Source organism: Azolla caroliniana, unplaced genomic scaffold (assembly GCF_043228905.1).
Source record: "Azolla caroliniana isolate FFs.n. ecotype wild unplaced genomic scaffold, voAzoCaro1.0.p SCAF_7, whole genome shotgun sequence".
Classification (NCBI taxonomy): Eukaryota; Viridiplantae; Streptophyta; class Polypodiopsida; order Salviniales; family Salviniaceae; genus Azolla; species Azolla caroliniana.
In genome coordinates, this window is record NW_028230442.1 from 18,836,956 (window position 1) to 18,859,779 (window position 22,824).

A 22,824-nucleotide genomic window follows, 5' to 3' on the forward strand; every position below is an offset into this window, starting at 1 on the left:
CAAGTGTCCATGCATCAAAGAATGTTCTACTGCATCAATCAATGATCTAATGTTACATAATGTCTGTTCATAATATGGTCCAGGATGACTATCAGCCCTTTCTCCATTCGACCTCCCATGACAAATATTGAGCATCATGCATATACTTCAATGAAATAACGTATTCTCAAAACTTCAAGCTGCAAACAACCATCTAACCATCATAAAAAGGAAGTATAATACATGGTTTCCAAAGAACATCTTTTAGCTATTCACATCATGATATACAGTTTCCAATACCCAATGCAAATTTGTGGGACACGATTGGTGGGATAATATATTCTGATCATCTCCTAACTTTGCATTATTGCACATATTTGGTTGACACTTACTATAATTTGTATTAGTTTGCACCCTCAAAGCATTCATTTCAATTACTTCGGAATGCATACCCGACGCAGCACATATGTTTCCCATGAAGACATATGCAGAACCACATTCTCCATTCATTCGCACTGATTGCTCAAAAGCCCACATCCCAACCTCGGTGTTTACCCATTTATGGCATGCACCCAAAAGAACTAACCATAGTGGAAGACGATCAGAAGATTGAACTGTCTCAATCACAGCAATAGCTTTATCAAAGTGTCCTGATCGGCTAAAAAGATCGACCATACACGTATAGTGTTCTAAATTCGGAGTGAGTTGATAAATGATGCTCATATCATTGAAGAGTGTTTGTCCTTCTTCCACGAGCCCTGCATGGCTACAAGCAGTTAGCATAATGAGGAAAGTAACTAGATTTGGCACAATACCTTTTCCCCTCATTTTATTGAACAGATTCAACACTTCTTTTGCGTGTCCTAGCTGAGCATAGCCAGCCATGAGTGCATTCCAGGGTACAACATCTTGTATAAGAAGTGTATCGAATACTTCTTGTGCTTTTACAAGCACACCACATTTGGCATACATGTCTAGCAATGCTACGCCGAGGACGAGGTTATCTTCTAGCAACATTTGCTTCATGACTTCCTTATGTATCTCGCCTCCAGTGTTCAGAGACCCTATGTTTCCACAAGCTTTCAAGATGGAAACAAAGGTGATTGCATTAGGGGAGACACCTTCGGCTTGCATTCTATGGAAGTATTTCACTGCTTCTTCACCGTAACCATGTTGGGCATAACCAGACACCAAGGCACTCCAAGATACAACATTCCGCTCTGGAAGTTCATCGAATACTTCTTGGGCCTTAATGAGAACCCCACATTTCGCATACATATCCACCAATGCAGTGCCAAGCACCATGTCTCCCAATAACCCCTTTTTCTTCACTTCACCATGGATCTCTTCCCCCATCTTTAGAGATGCTACACTGCTGCAAGCCTTCAAAATGCTTACAAAAGTGACAGTGTTAGGGGAGAGACCCTCATCTATCATTCTCTTGAAGCAATTTAACGCTTCATCAGCATATCCATGTTGGGTGTACCCAGCAATCAATGCAGTCCATGATACTACATTCCTTCTTGGAAGATTTTCAAATACTTCTCGTGCTTTCACAAGCACACCACATTTGGCATACATGTCGAGCAATGCTGTGCCAAGTACTACATTTTCTTCTAATAACCCTTGCTTGTTAGCTTCTTTGTGTATTCTCTCTCCCACTGCTATGGACCCTATGCTCCCACAAGCTTTCAAAATGCAACTAAAAGTTATGGCATTGGGAACAAACCCTTGATCTTGCATAAGCTCAAAGCACTTTAATGCTTCATGGCTACACTCATGTTGAGCATAACCAGCAATTAATGCATTCCACGATACAATATTCCGTTTAGGAAGCTCATCGAACACTTCCCTTGCTTTTCCAAGAACCCCGCATTTGGCATACATATCCACTATAGCCGTGCCGAGAATGATATTCTCGTCTCTTAATAACCCTTGCTTGTTAACTTCAGCATGTATATTTTCTCCGGTTTCGAGAGACCTTGTATTGCCACATGCTTTCAAAACGCAACTAAAAGTAACCACATTTGGAGAGGAACCCTCATCTTTCATATGCTCGAAACACATTATGGCCTCATTACCCAGACCATGGTGGACATATCCACTGATCAATGCATTCCAAGTTATGACATTACGAGCAGGCATCTCATCAAATACTTGACGAGCTTTCCACATGACCCCAAACTTAGCATACATATCGACCAATGAAGTTCCAAGCACAACATTGTCTTCCAAAAGACCCATCTGTCTTATCTCACCATCTATTTCTTCTCCGATCTTGAGAGACCCAATCATGATACATGCTTTCAAAAGGCAACCAAATGTGAATGCATTTGGAGAGACACCTTTATCTCTCATATACATAAAACATCGAATAGCTTCATGGCCAAAACCATGATGTGCATAGCAAGCAATAATCGCATTCCAAGATTCAACTGTGTGCGTAGGAAGTTCACGAAAAACTCTTAATACATCTTCAATAGCACCACATCTAACATACATATTAAGCAAACCATTGCTTATCCTAAGATCCTTGAGGAGCAAATCTGTGTTGACAATATCGGCATGTATCCTTCTTGCTTTGAGCAGATCCTTTTGTTTCCCACAAGTTTTCATAAGACCGAGAAGGAGGTAGGGATCTGGGAAGTGAAGAGTTGTGGAGACATTCTCTGATTTGACATAAGAAACATGGAACATTTCTTATCTATCTATCTATCTATCTATCTGTAACCCTGCTTCTTTCTTAATCTTCTTCTATCTTTCTGAGAGAGAGAGGAACCATCATCATGAGACCATGGCGCGCTCTTGCTGAAGTGTGTGTGTCTTTCTGAGGAGGCAAGAACAGGGGAGAAGCTTAATAATGATCATTGAAATCATAGTACGTAATATACTCGAATGCATTGGAAAACATTCGTTTTTCATACGAATTCAAACGAATGACTATGTTATCAAAACATTCGTATGTTTTTTTTTACACTTTTTATCTTTACTTCCTTACATTATAAGTTACAATAAATAAGGAATACAAAAGTATGGTATTTACCATACCCGAATGACTGAAACATTTTTTGCGAATGCGAATGCACGTATGGTACGTATGATTCATAGTATGATTGAAATCACAAACCTTAGTGTTTTCTTTTGGAGGGTTTAGTGAAAGAAAAGACCTTAGCCATCAAACCTCATCCTCTCTTTCTTTCTTTCTTTCTTCCTTTCTTTGTTTGTTCAATATACACAATTACATATGTTAATAAATGTGTGTGAAAAACTCTACTTACAAATTCACGATCACCCACTGACCACAAGGTAGTGGAACATTTTGAATTGCCATTAGGCAACATAGAACACTCTATTAAGAATCGGCAATGGTTCGGTTTCGGCTTAACCGGTTTGGCCTTATCCATACCAAACTGTTTAAGCCTACACTGGTTTGGGAGTTCCCAAACCTGAACCGAACCAGTTCCTACATTGGTTTAGGCTAACCGGGTAAGCTTAAACTAGTTCAGGAACCGGTTTTGCCAAGCCGATTACACCTTAACCGGCTTAGCCCAAATCGGTTTGTTCGGCTTGAGCCATCCCAGTTCGAGCTCAAACAAATTAAGGAAGCTTAAGCCTAAACTGAACCAAACCACTTTTAAATGGTTTAACGGTTCGATTTAGCCTTGAGCTGAGTCGTTGCTCCAATAAATAAAAATTGCCACATCAATACATCCTTCAGTTGTCATAAATATCCTTTGATTCCGTTCTGTGCCTGCCATCAAATTGAAAGCAATGCACATATCCCGATTATCATGCACTCCCTAATACCTCAGAAATAGAAAAACAATCTCCATCTCTAATTTCGGGTCGACTTGTGCAAATTTGAGCAAACACCCCATTATTTTGGCGTCAAATAACATTGTGATAAAACTTGCAGAATTCGAGAAATGTAACTCCAAATCGGACACGCAATTGGACATTGTATGAAACAATGACCACTTTCTTCCACTTGAGCTAGTGCAAAAGAAGCAATTGCTCATTGGTAGTCCATATTGCTTTAGAGCTAATCCCAAAGGCAAACCCCCCAATCAAAACCTTTGATACAACTTGGCAATGTAGAATGCCAACCACATTTAATATCTCCCACCATCCATAATTAGAGTTATATACTTTCCATTCTTGTTCAACCTTAAAAGTAGCCATCAAAGAGATGCAACAGAGCCATGATACAAGAGATTAGTAGTTACTTGTAAAAACGACATCTGACCCCATAAACACCAATCAACCCATGGTTGCTTTTCTATTTATTGAGATAAAGGACCTTGCATCAATGCAATATTGTGTAGTTATTGCCAGATAAACCTATAATTGAGTGGAACATGTAAAACTTGCCACACTTCAACAAAGTCAATTTTTTGTGATCAAGTGTCTATTATCTCTCTCACCTCTTTGACCCCTAAACAAAACAATTGATTAAATTGAGAGTGCAATCTCTCATTTCTAGGCCAACATAATAACCAAGAAGACATCAGTAACTCTTTTTGCAAAGAATTACAATGCTCTCTATTAGAAGGTGGTTTCCATACAAACAACAAGAGTGTGTCATGCCATGAGACAACGAAGTGTTAATAATAACAATAATCAACATGGCATGTTTAAATTTGGACACATGCATACATGCTATGAACTATATATATTATAGGCCATTTACATCGCATTAAACTAATTAAGTGTATATAATATCCCTTTAATTTCATTCTCCTCGTACAATAGTTCTCCTTTTTTATCTACAAAATTTGTACATTTTCTAGCTTGTCATGAAATTGCAATTTCCCCTCTACCTGAAATACTAGGTAACAAAAAACTTGTGATATGTCAATACAAGCCTCAAGATGTTCATACTATTTGTATTCAATATAAAACAATTGTAGCCACACTTTATTACAACATGCTTATGAATTTGCAAGTCCAACATATACAAGCTCTACACAAACATCCTTGTTGATACTTACACGATCAAGATTACATCATGGTCAACATCATTTTGAAACATGGTGATTACTTTGATCATCTTGCATTGCTATTTATTTCCATTTTTTCTTCATTGTATTTTTATCTCTTTTGAATAGGAATATGGTGCATTGATCTCTCATGAGTAATTAGATGGATCACGTCAATAGAAATGCAGGGTTTTTTACGATAATGTTTGCCATTGCTTACATATATATATATATATCTTCAGTAATTGAAGGTTTTCAATTTCAATACCAATATTCCCCATTCGGTAAAGGGCATCCCCTGTGAATAAATACCATTTGACAAATATACAAATTACTTATGCTGCCATGTAAGCATTTGCAAGTATATGCTCATTCAAATAAGTATTTCACAAGAGTATTTCAATTGTAATTAGTACCAGAATATAAGTGTACTCATTTGATAAGAATTGTATAATATATGCCCATTTGATAAGCTGATGCCAAGGAGCAAGGGAGTACTTCGATACACTTCAGCCAAAGCTTCAGCAAATACTTCATGTCACTCTTTGGCCAAGAAGATTGTTTTTCAACATTAAACATTACATGATGGAAGCTTCGATTTGTGAAACTTGTCATATCACTTTGGAGCTTTCTCAAGTGTTATTGGCATTCGTTCATGTAAGTGAAAATCAAGTTGTTTTTACTAAACCTTATGGTTGAATTGTATTTGGCCACTTCATTTTTTGTTTTTATCATGATGGCCCACCATGGGGTATAGAACTTGTGAATGTATTTATCAAGGCTTCAGTTCTGTCGAGGGTAAGGTGAATAACATGGGTAAACTCACAAGCTCCAACGCCCCTCTTCATCGAGCCATCCTCTAAATTTACACCTTAGAATAGAGGAAAAAACAACACACCCTCTCCAAGGTTGTGAGCAGGTGAGCATTCTCAAAGGTAGGAAGTGGGAAAAGGCTGAAAATGAGATTGATTTACAGTTTCATCTTCTTTAGTAACACTACATGGATTGAGACCCTCTCACTTATGAGGAAGCATGGAATTGATTGATCTTGGATGGAACCAAAGATTAATACCAGACCACAATATAACCCTATATAAATTAGAAGCAAATCTAAGTTTGTTTCCAAACTTCCGTCATCATATATTCCACTGGATCTTTTTTGTATTTCACAAAGATCCAGCTCAAGCTTGAGACCTTGTGAATTCAACTCGGCCTAATCTTCAGGGCGTCGTGAAACTTTGCTTCAATGCAATGGAGAATCACAAGGCCCTGTCAAAGTATCCTACAGGAACTCTTCTAAAATGTATGCATGCTGAAAGCACACAATCTGATTGGTATAAAAGGAATCTATGGTACAATCACGAAATCTTGCTCATTTGCTCGTCGGTACAAAATCACTGAAGCCTCCAACCTGACGAAAAAAACAGCAATCAAGTCATTGATTCTTACATAGGTAGAATCAAATTTAGATATGGATGAATTTCTAAAACTCCTTGATTTTTTGCTATTTAGCAGAAAATCTGTTAAGTTCCCAAAATTACCAGAATGCTATTATGTCTTAATAGTGGGAATTTCTGGTAATTTTAAAAAACTTAAAAGGTAATTTGGTGCTTTTTTCTTCCGCTTGTCAGGGTTGGCCTGGTGGTTCAGGCAATGGCCTCTGCTAAAAAGCAGTAGATCGAGGGTACAACTACCTACCCCCCCACAGAGGGGGTAACCAATAAGAGAAAATTAACTGAATGGGATTGTGATCTATTATCTAATGTACTCACCAACTAGGCCTAACAACAAATCTGCCAGTAGATAAGGCCCAATTGACCTGAAAATCACACGGTTGGAAAGCCAAATCAGATCATAATACAAGTTACTGCTAAGTTTCCTTTATAATTACTTTCATAGACATTACCTTGTCAGTCCCTAGGGAAATTGCCACCACATGCGTAACACTGTCATCAATGGCCATGGAGCATATGGCACCGAATTGTTCAGCTAGCTGCCAGAGTGGGTGTAGGTGAGGCTGAATCTCTCCTTGGGGGAAAACTCTACTAAATATAAGCTTACAACCATTTAAAACCCTCCGTTGCTCCTTTGCGAGAATATCACGCACATCAACTTGATGAAGCCTTGGCTTTGAGAAAAATTCATAATGTATTTTCTCAATTACCTGAGATTTAAACATGTGATTCTCTACTGATTGCTGAATGAAGGATTGCTAGTAGATACATATATACATAGACCAAAAAGTAAATAGGCTAACCGTCAAAGCTGATGCCAACATGCCATCTGGTTCCCTCTCATCATGACCCACTTCGAGAAGTGATGGACCCGGCAAACCAAATTGCTTTCTACTACAAGGGAAGTACATGTACCTATGGAGATCATTTACAGCAATTCAAACATAATTACTTGCAAACATGCAATGCAGCAATGTTGTGATCAACAAACCAACGAGATTTCACCTTTCCACGACAATAAGGTTATGTCTGTGGTGTGGCCAAACACGTGCTGAATCATCGATAATGACTACAGCTGATTCCATTCCCAGCACACCATCCAAATCTTTGCTTTTGGGAGGTCTTTCATCTCCATCAGACACATCTCCATCATCACCCTTGGAAATTACCCTCCCAGCGAACAAAACCCCAGTGGGATCAAGAAGTCTCGCCATCTCTGTTGCATAAGCTTTGTTGCCCATTGTGTAGACATGAAGCTCATATAATTGGCTAGCCTACAAAAAAATGAGGGAAAATCAAAGAGAACGCAAAGTTTAGCTATACTGCCAAATTTCTGAGATCGCTGTGCTTCAATGATTATTACCACTTTTGATGCAGGAATGACAACTAAATACATGTTAATTTTGTAAAGCCCGGGGCATATACAAACAAGCATCAGCATGAATGAGAGAGAGAGAGAGAGATGAAAGGTGTGATAAAAGAAAGCAAGCACATAAGAAACCAGGTTTAAGAACTAGAAATATGTCTTACCAGTGAGTGTCTACATTACACATGGCATCCCATCTCAAAGTAGAAAAAATGTCAGGCATAAAATGAACTAGATGTTATGGCATCCATCCACGTATCACCAGTATGCCCAAGGAGTTGAAGGTGCATATATCAGCATTTGCATTATAGTGAATGAGAGAAAGGCATGAAAAAGCATAATGAAGGAAAGCAAGCACATACATAACCAAGTTTAAGAGGTAGAAATATGAGTACAAATCCACACAGCACAAGGCATCTCATCTCAAGGAGAAATCACTTCGTGCAAAGCATGCAATATGGCATGCCTCCACATATAATCTGTATGCCCAAGAGGAGCTGAAGGTGCATATATCCGCATTCATATAATGTAATGCTAACTATATGAAGCATCCCACTGAGATTCTAATTTCTACCATTTCTAAACAGTGATGACCAGACTTTCCACCCATGATGGAAAGATAGCACTGAGTAACAGAAAGACAAATTTGATATTACAAGTACAAATACATATACAAATATGTCCAGATTTGAACTAATAAAATAAACCACCAAATATGATGTCTAATATAAGGTTTTTACCCTTGCCAAAAAGTTCCATATGCCAGGACGTAGCTTTGTCCACATGCTCATGTGGGGAAAGCGATATAACTCACGTTTGTTGCCTTCCTTACCAAACTTAGCACGCTCTGTCATTTCATTCACCCGCAACTTGCCTTCCCATTCCTCTTCAATTTCAGCAAACTAGAAATAGCAAAGGACGTCCACTTAAGACAAGCCCAATTAACCTACAAACTGAAAGGAATAAAATTTTCCAATACCTTAGCTGAATTAAGAAGTGTATGGTCAAGGTCAAGAACCAAGCATAGCTTCTTGGCAACAAACATTCTGGTTTGTTCCTCTATTCTTCTTGCTCTTTCTTGTCTAACTGCTTGCTTTCGTTTCTCATCAAGACCCTCAAGAAGTGGTTCTAAATTATTCCAATGGTTTATATTTTCTGATTGTTTAGGAGCTGCTGTTGAGACGCTTCCATTCAAGTCCAAGTTACTTGCTACATTGCTGGCAGACACTTTACTTGCAACACCAATAGGTTTGCTGATACTTGAAACATCTTCAACCCTACTCCCATTTATAGTTGAATCAATATCTTGAGATGGGTCATTGCCTTCAAGTAAAGGTGATGTTTCATCATTGTTAGGAGAGGATATAAGCTTCCCCTCAGCTACAAAAGAATCAATTGCAGCAATGTCTGCTTTTGAATGAGTCATCGGGTTTATGGTCATTCCTGATGGTGTGGTAATATTACCTTTCACAGGTAATAATATTTCCTGGTTGTTGGACTTTTCAACAGTACTTCCAAGCAGCACTCGTCGAGGGTCCCTTGGTTTCATTCTTGGCTTAGAGGAATCAGTCTGGAAAGAAAATGCCAAGCAATCCAATAAGAAAGAGAGAGAAAGAGAAAGAGATTACAGTCAGTTATTTTGAATACACCGTAACAAAAAAATAACAAAAGAGTGCCTTGAAAATATAATTAAAAACCTACTGGTGAATCCGAAGATGCATTGGGCAGCTTATGTTGTGTCCTTCTTAGTATAGATGTCTTATCATCCATAAAACTCTGTTTGATATTGTCAGTAGAAGCAATACTTTGCACTAGTGGAAGGTCATCTCCATCCTTAGCATCTGCGACAGGCTTCTGTCTTTTCGTAGGAACTTCTTGGCTTAACAATTCAAACTGTCTTTTTCGTTGAGAAATTTCACCAGATGAATCTGCACGCATACGTAATGTTTCATCATCTAAATCGATATTTGTCAAGGTTTCGGGTATAGCCGGCATTAACCCTTGTTCTGATGACCATACTCCTGCTGTTCCCAATGTTAAAAGTGAAACTAGTTCACCTTTGAGCAAAGGATTATTTTGACATGCTAGAAGATCTTCATGCTTCTTCGCAGATATCATTTCAGTAGAAAGTTTTTTTGGACCTTCACTTTGTGAAATATCTCCTTCAAAAGCATGATTAACTAATCTTCTTCTCGGATCTCGACTCTTTTTTGCAAGCATTAACTTTGTTTGATGTCCATCTGGGTCCATATCTTCCACTCGAGCAACAGGCAGCACAGAGCTCGGAAATAGCTTTAATTCAGTGTAAGAGACTCTGTTACCACTACTAATGCTACTGCTATCTTGTTGAGGAACATTTGATAATGGGAAATTTTGTTGTTTACCTTGTGATACTTCACTCTTCCTCATATTTCCTTGAATTTCACTAGTATCAGGATTGAGCCTAGAAGTCTCAAGCTGATTATTCACAGTTGCATCGTCATCTTCATCTGAAGGCGTTGGACTCGGCAGTCGAGTATAACCAGTATGAGATTTTCCGGCAAATTTTTCATGATATGAAGTGAGAGCTTTGACAGGATCAATATTGGGTACAAATCTATCATTTTTTATGGTAGAAACTTGTACCTCCCTTGTATGGATATTAGTCATTCTAGTCTCTGCACTGCCTCCTAATGCATGTGTTGGATAGCTTTTACTTATGCCATCTTGAAAAGTCATGGGATGGCATCCCAAGTGTGTCAAATTTGTGGAAATTTGGTTTGCAATCGGGGTCACATTAGAGAAGCTTATGGCCTCTTGATAATTCATGGCATGGTTGGCAATCGGATTCAAAGTAGCAGAAATCTCCCTTGGAAAAGCGTAACTTTGAGCCTCATAGTGTTCTTGTGGGATGGAAGAAATCCAACCACCAAGACCTATATTTCCTGCCACATTAGTATTGTCTACAACATGAATATTGTTGTTAGCAGGAATAATGCCTGAAAGATGCCTTTCGGCATCGGTGGTTGATATTTGCTCTGTTTCAGTCCTACCATTGGCAGAGGTATCAGTACTACTATCACTTTCAAGCTGCGTTGTTGCTGATGTATTACATGATGATTCGCCAAACCTCCATTCCTTATCTTCTCCCTTCTCAGATTCTAATCCCTTTGAATATGAGTTTGGCATGTAATCTCCCTTATTTAGACATCCAAAGGATGACATTATGGAATCAAGCTGCAGGAAATACATAAAAAAATAAGAATTCTGCAATTCACAAACTAGCCTTCTCTCATGACTGAATAATAAAATTGCTCAGACCTCTTGGATTTGCTTGGATGTGAAAAGACTTTGGCATCTGTTTCGGGCAAGGTCTAATAACCTAAATAATTGTTGAAAAAAAAGTGATAATTAAAATTATTCGACAAAATATAAATGTAAAACCTAAGTTTTATATGATAGAAAACCTCGGAAATGCTTCTGTCCCCTCATTTTGCATTCTTCCAATAGGAGTGCTCCAAACCTACAAAAAAGCGCCCAAAGCATCAGACTTCAAGATCCAATGCTTTTACAATAAAAATAGATTAAAGAGCTCACTCACCTCATACGCAGCTCTTATTCCAGAGAAGACGTCTCTTGTGAATGCAATAATTTTCCTTTGATACCCTTCTGAATGCTTGAATTGTAGAACTCTTTTATTGAGATCTCGAAGAATCTTAACTGCCCTTCGTAGTTGCTTACAGACGGTCATAAAAGAACTGAAGCAAATGGGTTGAATGATTAGAATAGAAAGGCTTCATTCTCTAAAATAAGCTATGAATAGCCAAACATTTATTAGTTATATATAACAGTTTCTAACTCACTTTTGGGCATCTTTGACACTAACATTCCTAAGCAACTCATTACATTCTGCAAAAAGCTTGTCTTTGAGTGAATCTGACATGATGTAAACGTGATCAAAAGCGTCGGAATCCCTCCTACCCTTGAGATTGGATTGTGGAAATGACATATCCAATGGATTTATTTCTCTTCCTTTTGAATACCTTGCTGGTTTATCAGACCCCACGGCACCTATTTCAGCTAGCATTCCTCTCTTCCCTTCTCTCTCTCCCATTTCTAGATTCCTTTCGCCTCGTGCGCTTCGAAAATCCCTCTTTCTACTATCCTTAGCATATCTAACAGAATCTGATCGCCTTCGGTATCCCTTGTCTAGTATCGAACCTCGTCCTTCCGGAATATTTCTATACTTCTCCTCCATTTTATTGTTTGCATTCTTTGACATATTTGATCTTTCCGAGATTCCTTTGTTGCCTCGTCCTTTCCCCCATTTTACATCAGATTGTTCTCCTCCATCTTGCAAATAAATAAAACCATCATCACTTCTCAAGAAGCTAACATATTTCATGCCTTGATCACCCACAATCCATCCACTTTTGCTTTCAGCGATGAGGTCCATGTCCTTATTCCCAGACCAGGATGAAGACTTGAGCAAAGAACCTGAGGCTGAATCAGCATCACCAATCTTTCCTTTCGTTACAGATGAAGCCTCTTCTAGAGGAGAATCTATCGTTGATTCTTTGGTGTTTCCTTGAACACCTTTAGCCCAGGCAAATTGGTAGAATTTATCAGGCTTTCCCGAGAATGGAGAAGCTTCTTTTGGCCAATTCCATCCACTCTTTACAACATCGCCATTTGATCGCTCTGGCCATCTCACCGAAGCTATGGTTGAAGATTTCTCGGGTATTTCCGTTTTCAGACCAGAAGGTTCATCTATTTCATGTGCAGGTGATATTGGCGTATCAACATTTCCCAAACTTTCATTGTTATCATCTGAAATCTCTCCTTCTTCTGGCTCCTCAGAATGCTCCGATATCTTCTCAGATACTATTTCTGATACCATCTCCTGAACACTCTCCAGTATTGTCTCGTGAAGAGCTGCTACCGTATTGGGTATATTATCTGGTACCTTTTCTGATATGATTTCTGGTACACACTCAGGTAAATCTTTGGATACACTCTCAGGTACACTTTCGGGTACACTCTCCAGTACATTTTCGGGTACACACTCTGATATCTTCTCCAGTGGGATTAATGGTACATTCTCTGGTACATTCTCCATTATCTCGACATCATTTAACATTTGTGGTTCATCAGCTTCCTGAGGTCCTCCAACAATGCCCGGTTCTTCCCCTGTATCATCTTTGAATAACTCAGATGATTGCTCAAGATTAAGATCTATTTCACAAATTAACGAGGCTTGATCCATTGAGCTTATGATCCTGTTTTGTCCTAGATAATGAAAGACTACAGAGCTAGAAAACCTAAAGGAGATTATTTTTCAGTTAAGATATGGAAAAGCTACAGTCATGGCTACTCCCGAAGGGCGTGAAATGATTCATCTTGATGCATTGTTTATCTTCTTCCGCTACTTCTTCATCTTCTTCAATACGCATGTATGATAATAAGCAGCTCACAGAGAAAACTAAAAACTTCTTGCCTGGAACATGTTCATATATCCAAATGTTCAGTCTGTGAAAAATGAAAGCAAAATCCTTCTTTTTGAAGCTATGGTTAGACCCAAAGGATCTCTGTGTTACGTCAACGAGTTTAAGAGTTTTATTTCGGGTGGGTTTAATCTCTGTGTAGAGAAGAGACAAAACTCGGATCTGACCATGAAACAACAGATTTACTTCGTCCAAATCAGAGCTTAAAGGGAAAGGGTTTTTTGTTTTTGTTTTTTGTCAGTGAATAGTCTCGATCTGAATAAGAAAGAAAGCTCCGAGCGGAAGCTATGGCGATGATAGAGGTTCTGGTTCTGTCTCTGTCTCTGTCTCTGTCTCTGTCTCTGTCTTCGTCTTCTGTGAGGTTTCCTCTCTGTTTGTGGGTTGTGGGCATTAGCCCTCACTGCAGAGACAGAGGTAAACCGTGGTTAAGTCAAGTTAACCGTGGTCAAGTCTAGCTAACCATGGTTAGGTTAGGTAACTGTGGTTAAGTCAAAAGGCCAAAGCCCAACCGACTCTTCAAGTGAGGCGACCTTATAAGTTATGAGAATTTAGAAACATACCCCCTTACACTTTTTGTTAGTCAAAAAGCTTCAATCTTCATCATCGCCCTACGGATTTGTGAAGTATCAAAAAGCTTCGGTGTTCATTGCCTACGGATTTGTGAAGTATCGACATGTCAATGGCCATATGACCCCAACAGATCGTTCAGAAAAGATGGTTCCCTTGCAGATTTCAGCTCTCTTCTTTTTATACCAAAATTCGTGCATTTCATAGTTTCGAAATACTGGCGAGATTGTTCCAGTTGAGGCCTTATGCGAGTATTACCTAAAAAAAAATATATCGTCGTATGGATGACCGAGTGTGATGTTTTGATCCCCCGAGACATGTTATTACTAGTTAGGTTGAAATGCCAGTTCATTATTTATAAGGCATGTAACTTCATTGTGACTCATGTCTTATATAAATAGAGTACCTCTATCACGTGTTAAAGACTTTTGAATCATTTTTTTCATGCCCTTCTTGTTCATTTTGTTGCATTCCTTAAAAGGCAATAGTCGTGATTTCACTAGTAGAAGGAGAATGCTACAAGTGATTATTGTGATTCCATATATGGGTAGAAGGAGTTTTTAGTTTGGTGCATATAAAAAAAAAATAAAGTATGGCACGAAACAAACCGCCAAAAACCATCATGGCCAATTTAATCCATTGCTATGAACGATAATATTTTTGACCTTTTTCTCAAAGGCCTATAATGATAGTTATAATTATTCCAGTGATAGTGTAAATGGATTGTTGCTTCCAACTAGATGATTGGTGAGCTCTTTGATTAACAATAATAACATAAAAACTCTGAATAATTCACTTGTATTGATTTGAGAACTCTAATCGTGAAGGGTTGCACTCTTTATTTTTTTATCAATCGGTCGTCTACCGAAGAATCAATTGATTCGCAATTGTGCCTCCAAATAATCATTTTCTTGGTGAAGAGGACTCTAGTAGAAATGTTGTCCTCGATTATATTGACTATTCCATTTTGATAGACTTGTGAGACCTTCAGCTTTGTACTCAAGAGATTTCATACAAGCAAATACATCAAATATCATGTGTGCGGAAGGGTCAACTTCATTGATTTATCAATATCCTGGTTGGTTGTTTAATTGTTGTAGATGAGTCGCACTAGATTTTGCATACTAGATTGTAATATTTTGGTGCCATGAGGGTGTCTTAAATAAACAATACCTCGCTTGCTAGATATAATGAAAGAGAGATTTTATCATCATTGTTGAAGGTCAAATACAACCTCTCGGGATGAGAGAGGGGGAGGGATGATGATGACATTTTAATGTCTTCCAAGGGCAAAAATTTGACCAATGGGAATCAATAAAATAGTATTCTAAGAGAGTGTCATATGTTATCATAGAGGAGCTATGCACTTGTGTCTCGTGTATTTTCCTACGATCACTCACATGCCAAAGTAGAGAGTATATAGTCATTGTTTTAATATTACCAAACAATGCCACAATATTTTGTTGTAGTATATTACTCCGAATGTATATATATGTATTTTGTAGGAATCAACAATGGTTCGGTTTTGGCTTAATCGGTTTGGAAGTTTTCAAACTTGAACCAAACCGGTTCCTAAATGGGTTAAGGCTTAACCAGTTTGACCAATTTGGTTCTGGAACCAGTTTGGACAAACCGTTTAGCTTTAACCGGTTTGTAAACCGCTTTGGCCCAATCCGGTTCAGTTCGGCTTGAGTGTTGCCAAACTAAGCTCAAACCGGTTTATGAAGCTCGAGCGTAAACAATTAAACGGCTTGGTTTAGGTTTGAATTGAGCCATTTCCGACTCCTAGTATTTTGTAGTACTATATTATTACGAAATGATTTTGACGGATGTGTATATGCATGTGTAAATAAATATACACAATTAAAGAAACCTTACCGTGACTTCAAATCTTTCTAAAGAAATGCAAGTTGTTTTCCACAAGGAGTATCATTGTTTGGCTAGCTCAAAGATATTGCTAGCTTTACACAACAATGGATACGATAGAATTGACATGTGTTCAATGGCATGTCAATAGGTTCGAGCCCAATAATTTATGGGCGAGGGTGACAAACTTCTAATAATCTCCTTACAATGTAATATTCAATGTTCATATTGTCATCGTACATAAATTCATTCAATGAAATCATGGAATGAAAAACCATTTGACCTTATATGTAAAATTTTCTCTTCTCGATTCTCACGGCATTGAATATTTGTCACAAGCAAACGGTTCTCTAGTGAATGGCATATGAAAAAGATGGTACCGTTCTTTTATCATAATTCCCTAGATGTGAAGTTTGCAACACACCCAAAAAGCCACAAGTTACAAAGGTCGGATTATTCAAACGCGTCATTGAGTCTATGCTTCATTTACATCATGTCTTTTGCTAATCTAATTTCTTCAGTTTCAAACAACTTGAACATAGCACATTTAAGATTATTATTATTGGTTTAATGACCAAATGGGAATATATTAATAGTTGTATTTCAAGGATTTTGTAAACTTGCAGGGCCTTCAAAGAAATGCAACGAAGTAGATATCTGAGGGGCATTTTGACAAAATCATGTTTTTTGTCAATCACCCATCTATCCTGTAAAGATAATTCATTGTATTTAGAAGCAGTGAAAACATATATAGAATCTCCTCCATTTTGAGGCATCAAATATATATTTGGATATATTTCAACTTGAGTTTGAATGGATGGATTGGATTTGCTTCACATGAAGCAAATCAGTTTGGAAACAATCACAATCTCATGTTAGGCATGCTTGTGGCTAATAGTGTTTAATTTTCGCCATTGGGTTAAAGGTGATATTAGCTTTGGAAAGACGACCCGCATGATAAGATCATCAATCTTTAGTTAATGAACATGGAAACTAACAAATCCCCCATATATATGGCAATGGCAATTGAGTATCAACTATTTGTTACGAAACAAGGATTAATGCTCCTATGAGATGTCATGCTTGGGGAGCTAGGAGCTGACAATAGGAGGGCAAGCAAGTAACTTGAATGGAGGAAACAAACATCACATCAACAACATGCTACAAGAAAGGACCCATGTGTTTGTGGTTGCAAGGCAACATGTACATATCACGAGCTAGGGTTAGTTTTTTTCTTTTCTTTTTGAGGCGCATGTGATAGTAGGCATCATCACTTGGGCAATGCATGCAGAAAGGGAAGGGTTTAGACTGGAAGGTCAAGATGTTGGTCCAATAGATCTAATCGGTTGAGACATGGTCGGAGCAATTGGGTTATGTGTTAGCTGATGATATGGATGGAGTGGGTGGACAAAGTGGGCATGTGTATGTAACAAGTTCGCATTCACAAGTGGAAGGATCGTGCATTCCACTTTTAGATTCCTTATACAATAATGTAAATATAGCCAATGTACAAAAACTAGATACACCAGTATCACGTCTTATTCAATCTAGTTAATGTTTTTGATATTTACTTGCCATAACTGCTAAGAGATGAAGATTGGATAGCAGGTAGAAGGAAGCATGATAGGAAATCCTCGGCGAGGACATCTAATGGTGTAGGGATAACATCTAGCAAAAGATCACATGCAACGCATGATGATTTGCAACTTAACAAGCCAAATTTACAAATAATTCCTTTTAATAATAGTGATATACAACTCGATAGAGAGGAGGATTATTATATTGTAATTGACCGTGATATTGTCAAATCTATGACGGACAAACCCTTTAAAGGAGGGAATGATCATGAACATATGACAACTTTTGAGCCTTCCTCATTACAAGGTGAATCTCACATGGAGTTAGTTGTGGTAGAAAAGAATGAAGAGAGTAAAAACTGTGATATCTCTTGAGGATGGTCATATGGATGGGTTTCAATATTCTGGAAGGTTAACTCGGGCTAAAACAAAAGCCTTAGCAACCCATGGTAAGAATGCACAAGGATTCATGCTTGGGAAATCGGTTGTGCGGTCATATACTATGGTTATGAATGGAGGTATGATGGTGGGGGGAAAGAGCACACTCTCTTCATCAATAAAGAAGGATACATACGCAGAAGTTGTGGCTAGGAAATCCTGGAAAGGATTCAAGATTGTTGGGCAAATCAATAAGCCTAAGAAAGTAACGATGGAGGAGAAGAGGATGAAAGGTAAACACCTTTTGTTAGCCTATGGATAATTTTCGTATTGTCTCATGGAATGTTCAAGGATTGGGTGGTGTACAAACACAAAAATTTAAGGCTAGACTTAGGCAAAACTTGCATAAAAGCTTTATGCGATTTGTAGATATGGTTTTTTTACAAGAACATCATTTGAGTCCATCAAGGGTAGATTCTTATGGATCCTTAATTAGTGGTTCTTGGACCCATTTTTGGAGTCCTGCTATTGGCGAATCCTACAATAAAGTTGTTGTCTGTATAGCATTAGCCCAAAAATGGTTCTCTCATGTGATTGACTATAGGATTTTAGTGGAAGGAAGAGTGCAAGTTATTATTGTAGAAATCCAAAATCTACAATTGGGTTTTATAAATGTATATGCTCATAATGCATCATTAGATAGGAGGAGGTTGTGGTCTTATCTGTGTGATACTTTGCCACATGTGGATCATTGGTGTATGGTTGGAGATTTTAATATGATTGAGGATAAGTTGGATAAAAGTGGAGGTAGCCAAGCTGTTCTATATGGTTCAGAGTTAAGCTTTTGGGAGAGGTTGTGCTTTAAGTATGGTTTTCAGGATACTTGGTACTCTTCTTCCTTTAGCAAACATGTTGAATCCTTGCAATTCTCTAGATAAAATAGACGGTTGTTGGTTGATAATCTAGCTCGATTAGACAAATTTTGAGCTGATGACTTCTTTCTAACGTTAGGAGGTTCATTACAGATATTTGCTGGGACAACTTTCTCAGATCACTCACCTCTTATTGTTACATTGAAAAATGGGGGAAAATGGAAGGTCTTTAGGACACCTATACCTTCCTCTTTGTATGTTGATGTTGTCATTAGACGAGATGTTTTAGCAATTTGGAAGGATACATGTGTATCACAACTGATGGGGTGTAATAGAGTTGCGTATGCAATTGCCAATGTTAGTAACTGGCTTTGTAGTACAACAAAGGAGGACCGATATCAACTAAAAACTAAGATATTGAGTACTAAGCGAGCGGTTGTTTCGTTGCAACATTTTTAGCCACGTATGCCGTGGGCAACGTGGGTGATGTCTAAATTGAATAATACAATGGATAAGCTCTCTAAACTACAAGATGCTTGGGTTCAATATAATTCATTTGCTGCAAAGTGGGCACAAGTGGGGCATAAAGTCTTTGCTGAGTTTTTCAAAATTGTAACGGGAAAAAAATCTTGTAATGGGATGAAACAACTTCAAGGGATGATGGATCCATCACGGAGGATGTTGGGGAAATGAGGAATATTGCTACATAGTTTTATAGCAACCTATTGTCCGCTCAATGTTTTACACTTAATGAATTGGAGACTCGTCAATGTGTGTGGCAGACCATGCATGCATGGGTTTCATTACATATGACAATTGTTTTAGTTAAGCCAATTTCAATTTTTAAAGTAAGAATTGCTCTGGATGTAATTGGCTCCCATGTATGCCATGGTATTGATGGGCTTTCAACAGATTTTTTTCGGAATTATTGGGAATTTATTGGGAACGACATTACTGTTGCATTTCAAGAGGTGTTTGACATTGGAAGTATGCCAAGTAAATGGACAGAAGGTATGATATATCTTATTCCTAATTTGGAAGGGGTTGTGGTTGATATTAGGAAGTGGCAACCTATTACTATATTGAATACTATTTACAAAATATATGCTAAGTTGTTGGCTATGAGATTGCAACCTTTTTTAATAGACATCATTCATAACACCCAAACTAGGAGTATATTGGATAACATTTTCTTATTTTGGGAAACGGTTGCAATTTCACAAGAAAGGAAAGAGGATTTAGCTATCTTGTTGTTGGACTTTGAAAAGGCTTATGATAGGGTAGATTGGTCTTTTTTGAGGGGCACAATGGAAAAGCTAGGTTTTCCTAATCAATGGCTAACGGTTGTTTCCACTCTTTACAACTAAACTACTAGTAGGGTATTAGTAGCTGGAGAGCTAGGCCAAACATTTTCAATTTCAAGGTTAGTGAGACAAGGATGTCCATTAGCTCTTTTGTTATATTTGATGATTGGAGAAGCTTTTAATAGTTTTCTTATAAGTAATATCGAGAATATAAAAGAACTGCAATGGCCTTGGTAAGAGGAGCAAATTGTGGATTGTCAATTTGTTGATGATACAACCTTGTATTTGCAAGGTTCTCACAATAATCTGTGTAGAGTACAACGGGTTATTGATAGTTTTTGCTATGCTTTTGGAACTGTTATTAACTGGAATAATTCGGTGGGATTCTGGGTAAGTACCAAAGTAAACCCCTTGTGGTGTCCACAGGAAGGGTTTCAATGGATTCCGCATGGTAAACCCGTAAGATACTTGGGATGTCAAGTAGGAATTAACCTTTCACCGGAAGATCATATAGCTCCTTTGTTGCTTGCTATAAGGAAGAAATTGTTATATTGGAATGCTGCTAAATTGTCATTGGCAGGTCGGGTTGTTGTTGCCAATCAAGTATTGTTGGCTTCCATGTGGTACATTTCGAGAAATTTGGAAAAAGGTAGAGGTCTTCACCTATTTTGGGGACAGAATAAAATGGAGATATGCTCCACCAAGATGACTTTTTTCGCTCCTTGTATTGAAAGGACCATGCATGAGGGTTTCCGCTACTAGACATGTTGATTCATGTGGGTTGGAGGGTTGTAGTTTATTGTTTGGATTCTTTGTAGCCTTTGGGCATCTTTTCATTAATACCATGATGAATCTTGACTTAAAAAAGAAAAAGAAATACCAAGTTTGGAATCAACATATTTGTAAAACCATCCATTTTAAAAGTGACCAATCTTTAGGTTTATACTTACATAAGATTCATTTCTAGCAACTATCTTTAATTTAAGGTTATTCATCTGTTGGTCCTTTGTTGAGTCATATATTGTGATCTTGTCTCATGTGAAATTGGCAACGAATTCTAACTTCGTGCAAGTTTGGAGTTCTTTTGGTGTCATGATGTGGGAAATGTATATGAGGAGATAAGTTGAAATAAGAATATAAAAAAGTGGAATGATAAATCGAGGGTGTGATTAAAAAGACATATTTTGAATTAGAGTTGAATACAACAAATAAAAAAACATCAAGCATCAAATGGGAAAATGTAAAGCGTGTAAGTAGGAAAGAATGCAGGGTGCACACTAAAATAAAGAAGTACCCACTAGCTTTATTCAGGAGAGAGCCTCTTTCATCTTATAAAAGGGTGAAGAGAACGCAGACAATGGGGGGGAAAGAAAGAGAGAGACGTAGACGCTTTGCCAGATTGAGAAGTGAAGAAGCAAGGGTAGCGAATCAAGAGGGTTTGTATGACCAACATCGACAAGAGGCGACATGGTCAACGATTGTTGGGACGTTGCATTAAAACTTGAGGATCTCCCCCTTAAGCTTCACTCGTGAACAAATCTTCATTGATTATTCTTTTCTTTTTCATCATCATCATCTTCTCCTCAACATACTTACTGTCTTAGGCTTCCATTTTCTTCTTCTTCATAAAATTTAGGGTTCTTAATTCATGTTTAATTTTTGAAATTTACCACCATTGTAATGTAAAGCTTACTTTATAAAGAGAATTTCTTTCATAATCCAATGTTTTTAGCCTATATAGTGGACAATCTGGACTTAATATTGTAAAATTCATTCACAATGTCAAGTTCTTTGGGTTAATTGTTGTCCAGAGGACAAAAATGTAAAATTAGGAAATTAGCAAACGCCGAGTCTGAGTATCACGGGCTACCGATGGCTTGGCTGTGTGTTAGGGGAAAAGTTATTTAAACGAGGAGCAGTACCTCAGTGGGGAGGAAAAGAAAATTATAGGCGGAAGCACTAGCTTAGTCATTCGTAATTAGATAAACTCGTATGGTCACCGGCCATAGGCCGTGTTCTGTAATCCTTTTTCTGCCATAGTAATATATCTTAATTGTGCCTATTGTGCTGCATGAGTCTGTGCTTTGATCCATACCTATGAGTTTCACGTCGCCACGTCTATCAAAACCTCGCTAGTGTTTTCTCTTTGAGCCCTGTATCTCTCTCTACGCCTCTGTTATGAGCCTTCACGTACCACGCCCTTGAAGACCGATAGACGCAGATCTATCGAAGGTGTTCACCCAAAGGAACGGGTAACACAATTTGGCACGCTCGGTTATAGCTGTGAGTGCACAACGAACTTTGTTGAAGGTAACCACCAGCCGCCGTTATGGTGCCCTCTCGCACCACGAGGTCTCGGCCACCCGTTCGACGCCCTGAGCCAGTCGAAGGAACTTCCGACTCGGCGGTCACTCACCAATCCTTTCCCGATCAATCAGGGGCTTGTCCAGTGCAATCTTCGCCACCGGACACTCGATCGCGAGTGGATTCACCACCAGAACCCCCGTCGAGCCCTCTGGAGGTCAATCACCCGGAACTAAACCCTTTTCCGGTGCTACCAAAAGAACCATAGTACGACATCATGCCGTACCCATACCCACGATATGCCGACGGACCTGATGTGGAGTCACACGTCCATGCCTTCATATCCACGTGGCAGGCTAACCACTCCACGCACCGCCTCACACCGGATGAAATCGATGCCTCGAAGATTGCCGAGTTCACACTCTCCCTCGATGGACCGGCCGCACGATGGTACTCTCGCCTCGAAATAGGAGAGGCCACCACTTTCCAAATCGTGCGCACAAAGTTCCTTGAACTTTTTCATCGCGAGGTGCCTAAACGGGAACTGCTCCGGCAATTCTTCTCTATATGCCAGGAAGCGCACGAAACGGTCGCGCAGTTCACGATCCGGTTCCAGGATCTCTACAGACAAGTGGCCGATGATGTCTCGGCACAACATATACCGAACACTTTCCTATCCAGTTTAAGAGAGCCTC

At 38.6% G+C, this 22,824-nt stretch overlaps 2 protein-coding genes across 2 annotated transcripts; both read right to left on the minus strand.

Annotated features, from left to right (window-relative positions):
* Nucleotides 1-243: 243 nt before the first annotated feature.
* On the minus strand, nucleotides 244-2,676 carry LOC147862192 (pentatricopeptide repeat-containing protein At1g06140, mitochondrial-like). Its single transcript, XM_087323073.1, has 2 exons — nucleotides 950-2,676; nucleotides 244-745 (listed from the first exon to the last, which is right to left on the minus strand). Exons 1-2 carry the CDS (start codon nucleotides 2,674-2,676, stop codon nucleotides 244-246), a joined length of 2,229 nt encoding a protein of 742 aa, XP_087179199.1.
* Nucleotides 2,677-5,907: 3,231 nt separating this feature from the next.
* LOC147862193 (uncharacterized) lies at nucleotides 5,908-13,641 on the minus strand. Its single transcript, XM_087322089.1, has 12 exons — nucleotides 11,621-13,641; nucleotides 11,359-11,515; nucleotides 11,225-11,280; nucleotides 11,079-11,139; nucleotides 9,480-10,994; nucleotides 8,758-9,348; nucleotides 8,519-8,680; nucleotides 7,418-7,686; nucleotides 7,216-7,327; nucleotides 6,865-7,122; nucleotides 6,731-6,777; nucleotides 5,908-6,369 (listed from the first exon to the last, which is right to left on the minus strand). The coding sequence occupies exons 1-12, from the start codon at nucleotides 13,021-13,023 to the stop codon at nucleotides 6,306-6,308; spliced, it is 4,695 nt and encodes a 1,564-aa protein (XP_087178215.1). The 5' UTR covers nucleotides 13,024-13,641; the 3' UTR covers nucleotides 5,908-6,305.
* Between the last annotated feature and the right edge of the window lie 9,183 nt (nucleotides 13,642-22,824).

Bases quoted from the DNA above. Each gene is read 5' to 3' on its own strand.
- LOC147862192 (XM_087323073.1), bottom strand. From the start codon at position 2,676: ATGTTCCATGTTTCTTATGTCAAATCAGAGAATGTCTCCACAACTCTT. The intron at 746-949 runs GTATGCCAAATG...AACTGCTTGTAG, and splicing joins GGCGTAGCATTGCTAGACAT to CCATGCAGGGCTCGTGGAAG.
- LOC147862193 (XM_087322089.1), bottom strand. From the start codon at position 13,023: ATGGATCAAGCCTCGTTAATTTGTGAAATAGATCTTAATCTTGAGCAA. The intron at 10,995-11,078 runs GTCTGAGCAATT...TATTTCCTGCAG, and splicing joins CATCCAAGCAAATCCAAGAG to CTTGATTCCATAATGTCATC. The intron at 8,681-8,757 runs GTATTGGAAAAT...TGCTATTTCTAG, and splicing joins CACTTCTTAATTCAGCTAAG to TTTGCTGAAATTGAAGAGGA.